The 19,024-nt window shown below is 41.8% G+C and overlaps 2 protein-coding genes across 2 annotated transcripts in view; one reads left to right on the forward strand and one right to left on the reverse strand.

Annotated features, from left to right (window-relative positions):
* The window catches only part of LOC125483491 (solute carrier family 35 member F5-like), a 77,206-nt gene that overhangs the window by 27,574 nt on the left and 30,608 nt on the right, over window positions 1-19,024 (reverse strand). The window lies entirely within an intron of this gene.
* Window positions 1-19,024, forward strand: part of LOC109918755 (actin-related protein 3-like) — a 34,737-nt gene that overhangs the window by 13,621 nt on the left and 2,092 nt on the right. The window contains exons 3-5 of the mRNA XM_020518700.2: window positions 4,368-4,492; window positions 5,628-5,738; window positions 15,229-15,324. Coding sequence (XP_020374289.1) covers window positions 4,368-4,492; window positions 5,628-5,738; window positions 15,229-15,324 — 332 coding nt within the window. The remainder of the gene's footprint in view (window positions 1-4,367; window positions 4,493-5,627; window positions 5,739-15,228; window positions 15,325-19,024) is intronic.

Below are 19,024 nucleotides of genomic sequence, written 5' to 3' on the forward strand. Positions count from 1 at the left end.
TGGAACACATTACATTTGTCTTCTTTAAATTTCACATGTGCTGTACTGATTACCTCACCAGTTTCAATACATCAAAAGGAACAGACAAACATTGGGATCATCATCTCAAAAAGCCTCTGAATCTGGCCAGAACGCAGACAATGGGTCATATTAGCAAAGTGAGGAGATTTTTTTTTTGTAAGGAATAATTGTACTAGGTTGAGTTGAATAAGATTTTTGCTAGACTTGCACCTGAAAAAAAAGCCAGAAATTAAAGGATAACTTGATCTCAGCTGCCAATTTTGTTTTGTGTTGCATATTCTATTGTAGATCCTGTTGTGTCTATCAAATTTAAAATACATTTTTCAGTCATTCTTGTACCATTTGGGCCCTAAGTGCAATATTTTCTATCTTTAAAAAATGAAAACTGTGAGAATAGCTATTTTCAGGATAAATAGGACAACTATTCTCTTGGGATGTACAATCTGCGTAATGCACTTCAAACCACAAATAATGTTGCACTTTGAAACCTGATTCGATCATTGGAAAGAAAATGGTACTTGAAAAGAGAGGATGGGACTTTTTAATCATTTAGAGAGTGTGGGTTCCATTGCCTGGGCCAGCATTTATTGTCCATCCTTAATTGTCTTCAATTAAGTGGTGGTCAGCACCCCTCTTGAATTGCTGCAATTCCCATTTGGAATAGTTATATTCAATGTTAGAGGAAGTTCCAAGATTTTGATCCAGGCATAGTGAAGGAATGGCAACTTGCCAAGTCTGGATGATAAGTGGCTTTAAAGGCCGGTTTCAAGGAATGATGTTCCCTTGAATCTGCTGCCCTTTTAGATAGATGTGGTCGTGGGTTTGGAAGATGCTGCCTGAGCAGCCTTGTAAATTTATGCAGTGTATCTTATAGATGGTACACACTGCTGCAACTGTCAGTGGTGGAGGCAGTAAATATTTGACGAGGTGGTGCCAATCAAGCAGACTGCCTTGTCTTGTATGATATCAAGCTTCTTGACTTGGAGCTGTATTCATCTGAGCTAGTTTGAAATAGTGGGGAGTCAGGAATTGATTTGGCTGCTGCTGCTATTGTCGTCATAATATTTAGTTGGCTAACCCAGTTCTCTTTCTGGTTAATGGTAAACCCCATAATACTGAGAGTGGAGGAAATGTCAAGGGACGATGGTTAGATTTTTCTGGGAGATGGTCATTGCTCGCCACTCGGGCGGCATGGCGTGAATGTTGCTTGCCACTTGGGCCTCGATATGGACCCAGTCTTGCTGCATTTGGACATGGACTGCTTCATTAACTAAGGAGTGGCAATTGGTGTCGAATATTGTGCAATCATTGGTAAACATCCCCACTTCTGACAAGTGATGGAAGGAATGTCTTTGATGAAGCAGGTGAACATGGTTCTGTGTGGGACCTTGCCCTGAGGAGCTCTGCAGAGATGCCCTAGAACTGAGACGTCTGACATCCACAGCCATTTTCCTTTGTGTGAGGTTTAACTCCAAACAGCAGAGAGCTATCCCTGATTCCCATTGACTTCAATTTTGCTAGGGCACCTTGAGACCCCATGTGGTCAAATGCTATCTTGATTATCTGAGGATTGCCACTATCACCTGACTTCTGGAGTTCAGCTGTGTTGTCAGTCTTGGAACCAAAGATGCTCTGAGGTCAGTAGCTGAATGGCCCTGGCAGAACCCAAACTGATTGCCAGTGAGCAGGTTACTGCTTCGCAAGTGCTGCTTGATAGCATGGTTGACTCCCCTTCTAACATGTTTTAGTGATGATTGACAGTAGATGAATGGTGCTTTAATTGGCCAGGTTAGATTTGTCCAACATTTTGTGCTCAAGACATGGGCAATTTTCCATGTGATCAGTGGTACCTGTTTTGTAGCTGCACTGGAACAACTTGACGAGGGACATACCACATTCGGGAGAACAAGTCTTCAGTACTGTTGCCAAAATGCTGTTGGGGGCTCGTAGCTTTCATAGTGTCATGTTCCTTCAACTATTTCAGATCATGTGGAGTGAATCGAATTGGCTGAAGACTGAAATGGTTAGTCCAGTCAACACTTCTGGCAAAGATTGTTGCAAATTCTTCTACCTAAAATTCATTTAATGCAAAAGATTATTAGAATTGAAGATGAGAAAATACGTGACACTATTTGATACAGAAATCTGAGGTAGACATTGACAGGTCATAACTCCTACTGTAAGTTGTGTCACTTTTAATACATGTTTATGGGAGGTGAGCATCTCTGGGAGAGCTGGCGTTTAGTACAATCCCTAAATATCCAGAGGACAGTTGTGATTCAACTACATTGCTGTGGTGCAAAGTTGCATGTAGGCAAGACTAGGTAAGTGCAGTGGATTTCCTGCCTTGAAAGAAGTGGTTAGTTGTTTTGTATGACAGTGCTAACATGGTCACCATGTGGCCAACTTTTTGCTTGAGAAGATCACAATGATTAAAGTCATTGAACTGTGTATATCATCGTGCTAGTAAGCCATTTCTTAAAACTCATGCGCTTACAAACCTTACTGGACAGGCCACACAGATGGGCCAACTCCGAGCAGACACCACACCCATATTTCCTTTTTACTGCTGCTAATTCAGAAGAAAAAATATTGTTTTTACAGCAGCAGGGGCAATGGAAACAGCTGCAGGAACAGTCAGTGTCTGACTGCATTTGCAACTTTCACATGAACTGTAGATTTTCAATCTGTTGAATTCAGTAAAAGTAGCAATGTTCCTGACCAGACTTAACTTGCCCATCTAGAAAGGGAGGGGCCGATGTTTAACAAAAAAAGTGCTGCAAGTTTTCAATCTCGATTATTCCTTCAAATTCATTTTATTCAAGTTTAATGAAGTATTAAATGTTTCATGAGGTCAAGAAAGCTGAATCATACATGAAGTCTTTTGATATTCTATTCCAAGTATTTGCACGGCTAACTTTAATGCATCCTGTATGGGCTAAAGTCATGAATTTAGTGTATTCTTTTGTTGGAGTTACTAATTCTTAAAATCTGCTGACAGTTCAAAATCTGATGTTGTTGTACGTAGGGAAGTAGTTCTTTGTGAGCATTACCAGACAGATTTAGAATGTTTAGTCTCAATATTTCAGAAGATAACCATTTCCAGAAGTCTCAGTAGAAACTGCACAAGTTTTTCTTCAAGCAGTCTGTATCTATAATTGGCATGCATGATCCACTGAACACTAAGTGAATCTTCAATGGTGCAGCCTTGATCTTACCCTAACTAAAGTTGTAGGGTTCTGTAATATCTCTTTAATGCTTTGAAAAGCTTTAATTTCATTTTTTACTAAATCACCAGGTATAGAATTATTTTGCTGTGAACATTACGTTTTCCTACTGCCTCTGTGTTGGGAACTGAGAGGCTGATATTTACCTCTAAGAAGAATGGAATATCTGTAGGCGTCTTATAAATCTCAGTCATTCCCCACCCCCAACTTCGCCCCACATTTTGGCAGTTTTGTTTATTCCCAATTTTCTGCACTTTGGAAAGGCATTCAATCCTTGCTATAGTTGTTTCCTTGAGCACAATGCATCCTCTAGTTCATTGATTTCAATGGATGTTGACAAAGCCTGGACAGTGTCAGCCAGTTAATTATTTTCGAGGGCAGGGGAGGTAGGGAAATTACAACCAAGCCATGTCCAGTTTTCATGGAACTTGTAACTTTAAACACAAAAATATTAAGTAAGAATTTCTGCTTTTTGAGGGTTTAACAGAGTCCGGTTAGAAGTTGGTGACAGAAAGTGCTGCCTGTCACTGCACTTCTTGTCATTGTATCCATTTTGCAAATTATACAAGCTTTCAGATTTCTGTTCCCAGGCCTGGATCTTCCCTTTGCCATTAAACATACGCTAGGAAATGTTTTTTTTTAACCCTCTTGATCTAAAAATAGAACTGTACAATCCCTACAGTGCAGATAGAGGCCTTTTGATCCATTGAGTCTGCACTGATCCTCCAAAGAGCTTCCCACCCAGACCTGCATGCAACGAATAACCAGTCAATCTGTTATCTTTGGTTGAGGGTGAAGTATTGGCTGTGATAACTGAATTCTCTGTATCTGAGAACAAGCCTAATTAGGATGTTTATTAGCATCTGATCTTATGGATAGCATCCCATTTCTGTGCAACAGCTCTTCATTAGACATTTTTGTTTTCAGTTCTGCTTCTGCTGTGTGGTGTATAAATGTATCTAGTGCACTTTTATACAAAATATACATTTACATATAAGTATGATTGCCTTAAGGACGTGTATGTCATTAAATTCTGGAACTGACTAAACTGTTGTTGCTTTGTGCATTCTCTTGTGTGACATTGAATAGATTTGTTGTTTATCTCCTCTCTACCCTAAGGTATTGCCATCAAGGAGTCTGCAAAGGTTGGTGACCAGGCACAAAGGAGGGTGATGAAAGGGGTTGATGATTTGGATTTCTTCATAGGCGATGAAGCAATAGATAAACCTACTTATGCAACAAAGGCAAGTTTGCTTACGTACACATGTGCATAGACAGACTTATCTAATTATTATATTAAAATGTAGCTGAAGTGCAATTTCAATGCTCACTGCAATAAACTAGTCAGAAACAATATGATATATTTTTATATGTTTAAAGTGATGACCATGAGCACTTTATGGTACCTGGCAGGTGATCAATTTATATGATACTGCTTCACAGAAAATAAAGCTCTGTCTAATTTAATTCAAAGCAATGCCTTCATCCCACCTCAGATGAGCGCACTTTATACTGCTAACATGTTTTATTTTTCCGTTACCTAAGTAACCCACTTGTTGACCATTGAAGTAAGGACAGCTTTGTATTGTAGTGCTGTATCCACTTGACTTAGATTAAATGATCTTAAAGATATTTCTGGTATGCCACTTAGAAGTCTTTAAATCGATAGTTTGATTTTGAATTTGGGTCCTAGAGTTTGGAAGTTTTATCTAGTTGATTTTGCTACCCAGATGCTTGTGTGGGGAAAAAAGTGACCAACATTGCAGTCTTCCCTTGAGCTGTAAGTTGGGTATTATTTTGCCAGTTATTAGTTGTGGAATGTCAGGCTCTCATTAGTCCTTTGGTAGTAATAAAATTATGAATGACCTGTTTGTCGTGATTAACATTAATGTTTGCCATAATCTTGACCTCTAGCAAGAAACTAGAACCCTTGTACAGTTTTATTTACAAAATGTTTTAGTGGAAGCGTACTTGGTATGTTATACATCCAACATCTTGGACTTCAGGTAGTTAAGTTGAACTGTAATGTGCACATCTCGTTGAGATTATTCATGTCAAATGATTACCAATTCAGTATAAAGTTAGGCAAATGTGTGGAAATTGGACAGGAGTTCATGGCAGTGCTAGGTTATTACCTAAATTGAGAATAAGTAGACTTGACAAAATTTGCTTTCAAAATCTATATTTGAATAGCTTTCGATAAGTTCTCAGTATTGGCAGCAACTTGTTTATCTGACTTCATGAAAAGTCACACTTTGTTTCCAGTTATAATTTATTACATTTTAAATTTAAACTTTTTACTCAATTTGTGAACTTCAATACATGACCAATTTGAGGCACGTTTTCAAAGTAAATAATAAGTATAATTTTCTGCAACAGTGGCCTATTCGTCATGGTATAGTTGAAGACTGGGATCTCATGGAGAGATTTATGGAACAAGTCATTTTTAAATACCTTCGAGCAGAGCCAGAAGATCATTATTTCCTTTTGGTAAGTAAAGCTGTGTCATTTGATGTGGAAATAGTAACTCAAAATTCAAAGCTTAATTAATACGATGTGCTGGAGCTTGATTCTGTGATATGGTAGTAGTGTCTGTGGCTCAAATCTTAAGGTCCAAGTTGGAATCCCTCCTCCCAACCTAAGTCATGCAAAAAGCTACCTATGAATCTCCCAGATTTTTCAGGTCTGACCTCTAATACAGGTTTCATTCAATTCACTTAGTGCAGAAAAGTCTACAAGCAGCATTGAAAATGAAACTTCCCTGAAACCAGGCTGTCATTTTACAGCACTCCGTGTCCTGTCCCCACCTTTGGAGCAACCTCTAAAGGGGGAAGCGTGGTGTATGCATGAGTGAGGAGGCTAGGGTGGCAGTGAGTGGTGTGAAGGTGTTGAGCAGTGAGGTTGGGGACAGTCAGGTGGTGTTGGGTTGTCTAAGTGATTGCGTGTAGGAGGTGGGAGGAGGTTTCGGTTTTATAATTGTGAAGGTATTACGAAAGCCCTGTATTGAGATATCACAGAAGACACTTGGAGTCCATATTACTGAAGTAAATTACTGTGGTGTTTTGAATTTTGTGCACAGATTCATGAATTATGAATCGAAGCGTTATTGCAGCACAGGAGTTGACTTGTCGTGTCAGCTGCCTGCAACAGCAACCGATTTCACTTCACCCTATTTCACTGCATTTTCTCTACAGCATTTTTTCTCTATAATTCCTCAACAATTCTTTTCAGATATTACATAGTTGTGGCTTGAAGGCTATACAGGGCTTCATTTCAGAGCTGAAAATCCCTGAGGGTTTTGGATTGAGCATCATTGCCCATCAGAAGCTTAAACTTTCTGGGTAATTCCTGTGTAGTCAATGTGTTGAGATTTTCTAGCAGACCTAATGTGCATCTTTCACTAGGCTGAAGATCTGGGCCAGTGTTTCAACTGAAGGATTAGAACAATATTGTGAATAGCTGTTAAATAATAGGTGAAAGCTTGACAGTATGTTAACAGCCAAGGAGATTGAATGTAGTGGGAGTGATTTGGTTTTAAAAACTATTGGGATTTATTAAACTTTATTAAGGGAGAATTTCATGGAGAAAATAACTAACATAATTGAGAATACTAGGTTGCTTTAGCAGCTGAATATTACGACTGAGGCAAGTCTGAAGGTCTGCATTGTCTCAGATCTGAAATAGCTAATTAGTTGGTTTATAAACAGACTTAGTCTGATAACTTTGAGTTGTGTTTCAGACCTTGAAGCTATATATGGAAAACCTGCAGTATTATGTTTGTGAAATGAGACCATACAAATTGACTAATCTTGATGGTCTCCTAACCTAATAACATTGAGTTGTCACTGAGATATCACAGAAGACACTTGGAGTCCATATTACTGAAGTATATTACTGAAGTAAATTACTGTGGTGTTTTGAATTTTGTGCACAGATTCATGAATTATGAATCGAAGTGTTATTGCAGCACAGGAGTTGACTTGTCGTGTCAGCTGCCTGCAACAGCAACTGATTTCACTTCACCCTATTTCACTGCATTTTCTTTACAGCATTTTTTTCTCTATAATTCCTCAACAATTCTTTTCAGATATTACATAGTTGTGGCTTGAAGGCTTGAAATGAGTGACACGGTATTCCAAATACTAACTACTTGCTGTATAAAAAATATTTTTCTTCCAGTTGCCACTTTTTATTTTCTTCTCAATCAGCTTAAAAAAGTGTTTACTTGATGTGAAGATTTAAAAACTACTTTGAGTCTTGGGTCCAATTGTTACAGAACTTAGTCAAGCTTATGCTGGAGACACTTGATTTTATAAAAGTCCACCAAGGTCCCTTCTCAAATCTCCTGAGCAGAACACTTCATAGTTTTTATAGTTCACTTGTCATTGACAATCTTAAAATTTTACATTACATACACGGCGACAAAGACAGCAATGTTGAAAGTGTTCCTTTCATGTTCTCATTAACCCAGTGAAGCATTGATATCATTAAATGGGTGTCATTTAGGTCAGTTGGCTGGATTGTAATGCAGAGTGATTGCAAAAGCATGGGTTCAATTCCTGCAGCAACTGAAGTTACTACGAAGGATTCTCCTTCAGAATCTCTTCCCACATCTGAGGCCTGTTTACCCTCAGGTTAAACCACTACCAGTCGTCATTGTCCAATGAGTGAGCAGCACTGTGGTCTGGTAAGACTACGATGTCTTAACTTATACCTTGTTGTCGTTGTGGCTCCCCCAACCCCCCAGCCACTTGTCATTTTAAATGTATTACTAGCTTTGTGAAGATCAGAGTTTTAATATCCTTTCTTAGCTTGGTTACTACAGTGTTGGCTACATTCCCCATCATGCTTAGAACAGGTGCTCGTAGCTTCAATTTCTCAATGCTAAATCTACTAAGAACAAAATAATTAAAGAACAATCTTAATTGTCTGTTAAGACTTTTAAACAAATGCAGATTAGTTGAGAAAAGTCAGTGCATTTATTTAAGGCACATCATGATTAAGCTAGTTGAAATTTTTGATCAAGGGAGGATACATGCAATAATGCAGTTATTGCATAAAGACATGGACTTCTAAAAGAAATTTGATAAAAGTGCAACATAACAGACTTTTCAGCAAACCCATTGAATGTAGAACAGTGGCAGCATGGATATGAAATTGGTTGAGACACAAGAAACAAACTAGTTGTGAACACAGCTGTTCTTCAATTTAAGGAAGTTAATAGAATAGAATCCCCCAGTGGTTGTCATTAGGACCTCTGAGAAAGTGCTGAGGCCCTAAAATTATTTAACTTGATATCGAGTCCTGAAGGCTTCAAGACCCCAAGCAGAAAATGAGATGCTATTCTTCCAGCTTGCGTTGAGCTTTGTTGGAACACTGCAGTAAGCCTGAGTCAGATGTTGGCCATGGTGGAGCATGTTAATGTATTGAAGTGGTAGGCAACAGGAAGTGTGGTGATTTTTGTGGACAGAACATGGGTGACCGCTTTGCTGAACACCTAGTCTGCACTTCATCTTTTCATGAAAGAAGAGATCAATTTTGGAAGGACAAATTTGAAAGCAGAATACAGGTTAACGGAAAGATTCTTGGTGGTGTGGAGGAGCAGAGGGATCTTGGGGTTCATGTTCACAGTTCCCTGAAAGCTGCCCCCCAGGTGGATAGAGTTGTTAAGTAAGCATATGGTGTGTTAGCTCTCATTAATTGAGGGATTGAGTTCAAGAGCCGTGAAGTTATGCTCCAGCTATACAAAAGCCTGGTTCGGCCACATCTGGCGTATTGTGTCCAGTTCTGGTCGCCTCGTTACAGGAAAGATGTGGAAGCATTGGAAAAGATGCAGAAGAGATTTACCAGGATGTTGCCTGGAATGGAGGGAAGGTGTTACGAGGAAAGGTTGGAGAGCTAAGCCTTTTCTCTTCAGAACGACGAAGGATGAGAGGTGACTTGATAGAGGTGTACAAAATGATCAGAAGTATAGATAGAGTGGACAGCCAGAGACTTTTTCCTAGGATGGAGGTACCTATTACAAGGGGGCACAGTTTTCAAGTGAGTGGAGGTAGATATAGGGGAAACGTCAGAGGTAGGTTCTTTACTCAAAGTGGTCGGGTTGTGGAATGCATTGCCGGAGAGGGTAATGGAGATGGCCTCATCAGGGGCATTTAAGCGACTATTAGATAGGCATATGGATGATAGTATAAGGTAGGGGTGGAGGTTAGATAGACCTTAGGTTTATGGTAAAAGTTCGGCACAACGTCGTGGGCCGAAGGGTCTGTACTATACTGTTCTGTGTTTTAATTTTGAACAGCGAATACAGTAAACTAGATTGAGTGAAGTGTAGGTAAATCACTGCTTCACATAGCAAGTGTCTGGAGCTTCGGATAGTGAGGAGGGAAGAAGTAATGGGCAAGTCAATACAGTGTGGAGCTGGAGGAACACAGCAGGTCAGGCAGTGTCAGAGGAACAGGAGAGCACTGATGAAGGGTCCTGACCTAAAACGTCGACTCTCCTGCTCCTCTGCTGCCTGATCTGTTGTGTTCCTCCAGCTCCACGCTGTATTGAGTCTGACTGCAGCATCTGCAGTTCTTGCTATTTCTGTGTAATGGGCAAATGTTGCACTTTCTGTGCTCGCATGGTGAGGTGCCATGGCGATGTGGAGAGGTGTTGGGGATGGAGGAGGAATTGACCAAGGTGTCCTGGAGGGAATAGTCCCTGAGTAATGTTGACAAGGGAGGTGAGGGGAATGCATGGATGCTGGTGGTCTGGCAGGTGAGGACCAGGGCAACCCTATATTGGTGTTGTCGGAGGCAACAAAAGGGGTGAGGGGCCAAAGAGCGGGAGACCGATCAGACACAGCTGAGTGCCCTGTCAACCACTGGTGGGGAATCTCGGTTGAGGAAGAAGGTCGACATTTTGGAGGTCCCCTTGTAGAAGTTGGCATCATTAGAACAGATGAGTTGAAGAAGTTGGGAGAATGCCATGGTGTCTGCAGGGGAGAATGCCATGGTGTCTGCAGGAAACAATGTGAAGATGTATAGTCCAGGTAACTGTAGGAGGTGGAGTGATAGCTTATCCCTGGATATGGATACCAATGTCGAGGAAGGGAGGAGCCAGAGATGGACAAGGTGAAGTTAAGAGCTCTGTGGAAATTGGAAGTGAAATTGATAAACTTGTCAGGTTCCAGACAAGAGGTGAGGGAAGCAGAACTGATGATGTCATTGATGTACGAGACAAGAGTTATGCTTGGGGGCCTGAGTGAGACTGGAACAAGGAATGTTTAATGTAGCCCACAAAGATGGGCATAACTGGGGCCCATGAGGATACCAATGGTCACACCTTTGACCTGACAAAACTTAGAGGAGTTAAAGGAGAAGTTGCTTGAAGTGAGAACAAGCTTGGTTAGGCCTTTTTTCCAGGAAAAAAAATGCAGAGAGCCCTAAGACAGTCCTATTTGAAGTGGCATGGTGATAGTTGGATGTGCAAAAGGATTGCACATCCACGGTGAAGCTGTGGTGAGAAACGTCAGAAGAATGCTGAGGTAAGTGGGAAGCAACTGGATAAGGAGAAGAAATTGAATTGAGATAGGAACAGGGAAAAACAATAGGCCTGCCCAGGCAGTTCTGCTTGTGGAGATTGGGAAGGAGGTAGACACTGGCTGTATGGGGTTGGGAGACGATGGACTTGGAGGCAGTGCGAGGAAGGTGAAAGGCATCACCAGATGAAATAAGTTTAGTGACCATTGTGGACACAATAGCCTGGACAAAGTTAGGAAAGGAGGATCCATAGACCATGACCACATCATTGAACCATAGGCTAATGTGTCCTCAGATATCCAGAACTCCAGGACATCGATGACATCATCAGTGCTGTTTCCCCGTCACGTCTGGAACTGGAAAAGTTTCAGTTTTGTTTACAATTAACATCCTGTTCTCACCACATCTGGCCCCTCTGATTTCTCCTTCCTCATCATTTGTTTCTATTTCTGTGGGTATGCCAGCCACTGATGTCACCTACAAACACACTGACTTACGCAGTCACCTGGACTATACATCCTCACACTGAACAAAGAACAGCAGCACTGCACAGGAACAGGCCCTCTGATCATCCAAGACTGCGCCAACACAGGATGTCTTTCCAAAGTAAAAAACTCCTGCTTCCATGTGCTCAGTATGCCTGTGTTCTCTGCTTATTCATGGATCTGTCCAGATGCCTCTTAAAAGTTGCTAGTGTATCCATCTTCACCACGTCCTCTGGCAGCACATTCCAGGCACTTACCACCATCCATATCAAAAAAAACCTCTGCCCCTCACGTCTCCTTTAAGCTTTCCCCCATGTCCCCTGGTCATTGACATTTCTACTCTGGGAAGAAAGACTTTGACTGTCCATTCTATCTATAATTTAGTAAACTTCTATCAGGTTACCACTTATCCTTTGACATTCAAATGAAAACAAACCAAGTTTGTCCAATCTCTCCTTGTATCTAAAACCCTCCAAACCAAGCAATGTCCTGGTAAGCAATTTCTGTGCCCCTTCAAAGCCTCCACATCCTTCACTACCAGAACTGTACATACTATTCCAAATGTAGCCCAACTAAAGTCTAAGCACCGTGACTTGCCAATTTTTTTACTTCAAGCCCTGACGAAGGCAGAATGCCTTCTTGACCACCTTATTCATTTGTTTCCATAGAACAGAATAGAATCCCGACAGTGTGGAAACAGGCCCCTCAACCTAACAAGTCCACACCGACCCTCCGAGCACCCCACCCAGACCTATTCCACTATAACCCACCTAATCTACACATTTCTGAACACTACGGGCAACTTAGCATGGCCAATCCACCTAGCCTGCACATCTTTGGACTGCGGGAGAAAACCGCAGTACCGGACGAAACCCAGACATGGGGAGAATGTACAAACTCCAAGCAGACAGTCACCCAAGGGTGGAATTGAACCTGGGCCCCTAGTGCTGTGAGGCAGCAGTGCTAACCACTGAGCCACCATGCTGCCCTTAAGGCTGTTGCTTTCAAGGAACTGTGGACTTGTTCACCTAAGTCTCTGTATGTTGATACTACGAAGGGTTCTGCCCTTTATTTCATTCTTCCCTCCTGCATTAGATCTTCCAAATTGCATCACCTCGTATTTGTCCTGATTAAACGTGTTCTGCCATTTCTCCAGCCTATCTATATATCCTCTGTATCCTCTGACAATCCTCCTCACTCTCCACGCTCCCCAAATCATTCTCAAACCTGCTAATCAAGCCACTGACCTTCTCCTCCAAATCATTTGTATAAATTACAAACAGCAGAGGTCCCAGCACTGCTCCCTGCAGAACATCATTGGTCATTTGCTCCTTACCACCCTTTTTGTTATTCATTTGTCCATAGAAGGCTTTTCATTTACATTTTGGTTAGCTGCCAGTCTCTTCTAATACTTTATTTGCTTCTTTTTTTTTTAACGGCTGCCCACCTTGATCTGGCGTTGATATTGAGCATAATTCTCAATTGTAGTTTCCATTTGACGTTGTCACAGGCACCCTTTTTCTGATCTATCTTGCGCATCCCTTGTTCTGAGAACCTTTGGGTTTGTTTGCCCTTCCATTCTGTCCCACATAACCTTGACTGCACTTGAATGATCGCCTTTAAAACCAGCCTTGCTTGTCATTCATTAATTCCAAGGTTACCTGGATCAAATACTTTGTCACCACTATGAAATTGGCTGTCCCCAATTATCTTTACCTTGAATTGTTTCATGCTGTTTTCCATAGCTCAGTTAAACACTACAATGCCACAGTCACAGTATCCTAAATGTATCCTCACTGGCACTTGATTCAGTTTACTATATCAGTCACCAGGACCAAATCCAGCAATGCCACTTTCCTACCTGGACTGGAGGATAATGATTTGAAAATGCTCCTGAATGCACTCTACAGTCTTGCCCCTCTCTGCCTTCTACACTATTGCTATTTCACTCTACATTAGGATTGTTATGCCCCCTTATAATTGCTTTGTAATTTTGCACCTCTAATATCCTAGCAAATATAATCCCCAACATTGTTTTTTCACTAGTTTGTGGCCTATAGAATGCATCTAGTATTGTTGTAGTATAAGCAGTTTCTTAGATCTAACCAAAAAAATTCTGTCCACGAGCCTTTAGGAACACTTCCGGTTTCCAGAACAGTAGTGTTCTCCTTGATTAATATTGCTATTCAACCTTCCTTCTTTCCTTCCTTATTTCTGATCACCTTGTATCCAGGAATACATGGTCCCCTGTTCTGTCCTCCTTTTCCCCTAAACCAGCCTACTATCAGGTTTCTAGCTGGTTATCTGCAGCTTCAGTTTACTGATATTATTTTCTTCGTACTCCTACTCTTTTCACATATATGCTCACTAAGTCTCATTTAGACTTGATCTGCCTTACTGACTTTGAAGTTTCCTGTTCTTGTGCTCTGACTGTCCCAATTTTCTGTGCATCGTTTTTTTCCCACTCTAACATTATCAACTGATTGCAATGCCTCACATGCAAGACTGACCATCCTGTACACCTCTCCAGTTACGTGTTCTTTTTGCTGTGTGGAGTAATTACTTGGAGTAATTGGCAATGACTACCTTTTGAGGTCCTGTTAAATAGCTTACTTCCTAGCTCCCCAAACTCAATCTACAGAAAGTTGTCCTTCTTTCTATCTATGCTGCTTGTATCAATGTGCACCACCACTGCTGGCTATTCTCCTTGTACTGTCAGAATGCTCTGCAGCTGCTTAGTAATGTCCTTGACAAGCAAGATACCACCCTGGATAAAAGTCTGCAGTTACTGAAATGCCTGTTTTGTTCTCCTAACTATCAAATCCTGTATTGCCATTGTTTTTCCAGTTTCGCTGTGGCTCTCTGCAAACTCCTTCCCTGTCCCCACAGTTCCCAGAGCAGCTGAGGTGCCATGAAGCAGGCTCTGGCCCTACACCTTGTAGGAGCCATAACTCGTGCTAATATTCAGAACGTGAATACTGGTTTAAGTATGAGATGTTCACTGGGTTTCCACACCACCTGTTTAGCCCTTCTTGACTATCTGGTGGTTAAACATTCTCTTTCAGTCACTCTGTCTCTTTGTCTGCATAGTTGCTGGGTGATCATAGCAATAATGGGGACATCAGTGAAATTGCCAACTGTGCAGAAGTGATGCCAGCTGGTGCTGAAGCTCTAAAATGTGGCGCTTACGCTGATCGTAATTTTTGAGCATGATTGTCAAAGACACAAATGTCCTTGTGCTCCAGCATGCCTACTTATCTGAGTTGCTCTTCCTTATCTTTTTGTTAGGCCATGAAATTTTCTACTTGAGTGACTGAAGACACAGTGACTATACCAATTAATCATGTGGTCTGAATCATACAGCACGGGACCAGTCGTCTGCGCCGACCAGACATTCCAATCTGACGTCCCATTTTCCAGCATTTGGCCCATATCTTTCAAGACCCTTCCTATTCATGTGCCCATCCAGAGGCCTTTTTAAATGTTGTAATTGTACCTGCCTCCTCCATTTCCTCTGGCAGTCCAATTAGCTGCTTTTCCTGTGCTGACATTGCTTCATAGGAAGATTAACAATAATGTTTTGACTTAAATCTTAGCAAAGTGCCTTTGAACTTCTTGGAAATTAAAATCTGACTTCTCTTTGGTTTTTACTATCTTGTTTGTTCATATTCTTTAGATCTCCTTGACTAATTGAGCATTGTTATTATTTGTGTTAAATTATCAAATTGGCTTTAGCTTTTATGCTAATCTAATCAAATCTAAGATCATCTCTCTTGCTTACAATCTAGTTAGGTGTTTAAGCTATTTATTTTACTTGTTTCCTGTGGGCCTGCTCTGCAAAAATACTCATGAATGTGCATAATGTTGTATTTAGCCTGATTGAAAACTTTGATTCCTCAGCACTTAGTATGATCCGATGCAGTTCTTCAGCTGCCGTTTGTTAAATAACATGAATGATATCTTCAACAGACTGAACCGCCACTGAATACTCCTGAAAATAGAGAATATACTGCTGAAATCATGTTTGAATCCTTCAATGTGCCTGGCCTTTATATTGCTGTCCAGGTAAGGTGAAATGTTGTTCTTGTAAAACAGTAAATTTGTTTGATGTTTCTGATACTGTGCTATATTGACATTCTTCTACATTGGGCGTTCTTTTACACTGAGATTCCAACAAAACAACGAAGAAAATTACAGCACAGGAACAGGCCCTTCGGCCCTCTAAGCCTGCGCCGATCCAGATCCTCTATCTAAAGCCGTCGCCTGTTTTCCAAGGATCTGTATCCCTCTGCTCCCTGCCCATTCATGTATCTGTTTAGATACATCTTAAATTACGCTATCGTGCCCGCTCTACCACCTCCGCTGGCACTGCGTTCCAGACACCCACCACCCTCTGCATAAAGAACCTTCCACGCATATCTCCCTCAAACTTTTCCCTTCCCACCTTGAAATTGTGACCCCTAGTAATTGAATCCCCCACTCTAGGGGGGAGAAAGCTTCTTGCTATCCACCCTGTCTATACCTGTCATGATTTTGTAGACCTCAATCAGGTCCCCCCCAACCTCCGTCTTTCTAATGTCAATAATCCTAATCTACTCAACCTCTCTTCATAGCTAGTGCCCTCCATACCAGGCAGCATCCTGGTGAACCTCCTCTGCACCCTGTCCAAAGCATCCACATCCTTTTGGTAATGTAGCGACCAGAACTGTATGCAGTATTCCAAATGTGGTCGAACCAAAGTCCTATACAACTAACATGACCTGCCAACTCTTGTACTCAATACCCCGTCTGATGAATGAAAGCATGCCGTATGCCTTCTTGACCGCTCTATCGACCCGAGTTGCCACCTTCAGGGTACAATGGACCTGAACACCCAGATCTCTGTGCATCAATTTCCCCCGGCGCTTTTCCATTTACCGTATAGTTGGCTCGTGAATTGGATCTTCCAAAATGCATCACCTCGCATTTGCCTGGATTGAACTCCATCTGCCGTTTCTCTGCCCAACTCTCCAATTTATCTTTATTCTGCTGCATTCTCCGGCAGTCCCCTTCACTATCTGCTACTCCACCAATCTTAGTGTCATCTGCAAACTTGCTAATCAGACCATCTATACCTTCCTCCAGATCATTTACATATGTCACAAACAACAGTGGTCCCAACACGGATCCCTGTGGAACACCACTGGTCACAGTTCTCCATTTTGAGAAACTCCCTACCACTACAACTGCCTCCTGTTGCCCAGCCAGTTCTCTATTCATCTAGCTAGTACACCCTGGACCCCATGCGACTTCACTTTCTCCATCAGCCTACCATGGGGAACCTTATCAAACGCCTTACTGAAGTCCATGTATATGACATCTACAGCCTTCCCTCATCTATCAACTTTGTCACTTCCTCAAAGAATTCTATCATGTTGGTAAGACATGACCTTCCCTGCACAAAACCATGCTGTCTATCACTAATAAGTCCATTTTCTTCCAAATGTAAATAGATCTTATCCCTCAGTATCTTCTCCAACAGCTTCCCCACCACTGACGTCAGGCTCACTGGTCTATAATTACCTGGATTATTCTTGCTACCCTTCTTAAACAAGGGGACAACATTAGCAATTCTCCAGTCTTCCGGGACCTCACCCGTGCTCAAGGATGCTGCAAAGATATCTGTTAAGGCCCCAGCTATTTCCTCTCTCGCTTCCCTCAATAGTCTGGGATAGATCCCATCTGGACCTGGGGACTTGTCCACCCTAATGCGGCAACCAGAAGGGCAGCATGGTGGCACAGTGGCTAGCACTGCTGCCTCACAGCGCCAGAGACCAGAGTTCGATTCCAGCCTCGGGCGACTGTCTGTGTGGAGTTTGCACGTTCTCCCCGTGTCTGCTTGGGTTTCCTCCGGGTGCTCCGGTTTCCTCCCGCAGTCCAAAGATGTGCAGGTTAGGTGGATTGGCCATGCTAAATTGCCTGTAGTGTTCATGTAGATTAGGTGGGTTGTAGGTTGGATGGGTCTGGTTGAGATACTCTGAGGCTCGGTGTGGACTTGTTGGGCCGAAGGGCCTGTTTCCACACTGTAGGGATTCCATGATAATGCCTTTTAGAATACCCAACACTCTCTTCCCCACCACCCCCCCCGCCCCACCATGCCGACTTGACCTAGAATAATCAAACATCTATCCCTAACCTCAACATCCGTCATGTCCCCCTCCTCACTGAATGCCGACGCAAAGTACTCATTAAGAATCTCACTCGTTTTCTCTGACTCCTTGCATAACTTCCCTCCTTTGTCCTTGAGTGGGCCAACCCTTTTTCTAGTTACCCTCTTGCTCGTTATGTATGAATAAAAGGCTTTGGGATTTTCCTTAACCCTGTTTGTTAAAGAATTCCATTGAAACAACCAATAGCATAGCTTTCTTGTTTGCTTCTGGTGCCCTTCTCTTTGAGATAATTATTCAATTGTTCAATGGAAGAATTTGCAGCATCTGAAAATGTGCAGTATTGATCAGAACAGTTGAGTTCTGCTGACAGGTATGCCCACTTTGCTGCTTAAGGTGCCTGTGTTTGTAACATTGTTGTTTTATTTCTGTGGAGCAGAACAGCTTTGTTGATAATACAGAAATTTAAGAATTAGGAACAGCAGTAAGCAGTACGACCCCTCAGATTAGGCTCTACCATTCATTTAAGGTCATGACTGACCTGATTGTGGCATCAACTCACATTCCCATCTACTCATAGCCTTTGACTCCTTTGTTAATCAAGAAGAATCTTGGCCTTATTATTCAAGATCTCTGCCTTAAATGTTCAATGACATTGCCACGTCTAGGGAAGAAATTTCAAAAGGCACTCAACCCTCTGAGAGGGGAGTACAAGAATCTACTTGTCTCCATCTTAAATGCAAGATGTCTTAGTTTTAAATTGTGCCCTAAGCTGTAAGCGTTTCCAGAAAAGGAAGCGTTCTTCCACTGTCCACCCTGCTAGGTCCTTCAGGATCTTTCTATGTCTCAGCAACCACACTTTTCTTTCTTTTAAATTTCAATGGGTGTAGGCTCAGCCTGTCCAAGTTTTGCTCGTGAGATGAATGCCTGATTCCAGAAATCGGTTAAGTGACTCTTTATCTAAACTGCTTCTGGGGTATCTAACTTCTTTGTTCACACAAGGAGATTAGAACAGTATGGAGTGCTCCAACTGTGGGCTTACCATTTCCCTTTAAATCTGAAGTAAAATGTCCCAAAATCTCTCCTGTCCATTCACTTTCAGTAAAATGGTAACATTCAGTTCTCTTTCAGAATTACTTGCATAATCTGAACACCAAGTTTGATTCTTATCAGACTGTAAAATGTAGGAGCAGATGTAGGCCATTTACCCTCTGCTATTCACTGAGACCATGGCTCACCTGAAACTTGAACTCCATTTTTCTACTTTTTCCCAATACCCCTTGATTCCCTTACTGATCTGTCTTATCCTTGAACATACTTAATGATGACCTCACCTCTACAGCCCTCTGTTGTGAAGAACTCCAGATATTGACTACCTTCTGAAACAATTGGTAATGCCTCCTCATGTCTCCACTAGTTGATTGACCCCTGATTGAGATTCTATCCTTTGAGCCTGGACTCTGCCCAGATGAGGCCACAACCTCTCCACATCTCCTGCAAAGCTCCCTGAGAAGTTTGCATGTTTCAATAAAGTCACCCCTCGTTTCTCTATACTCAAATGAGTACAGATGCAACCTACTCAACCTCTCATAAGACAATTCTCTCCTCCTCCTCCCCAC

The sequence above is a fragment of the Rhincodon typus genome, chromosome 7 (genome assembly GCF_021869965.1).
Source record: "Rhincodon typus isolate 14 chromosome 7, sRhiTyp1.1, whole genome shotgun sequence".
Classification (NCBI taxonomy): domain Eukaryota; kingdom Metazoa; phylum Chordata; class Chondrichthyes; order Orectolobiformes; family Rhincodontidae; genus Rhincodon; species Rhincodon typus.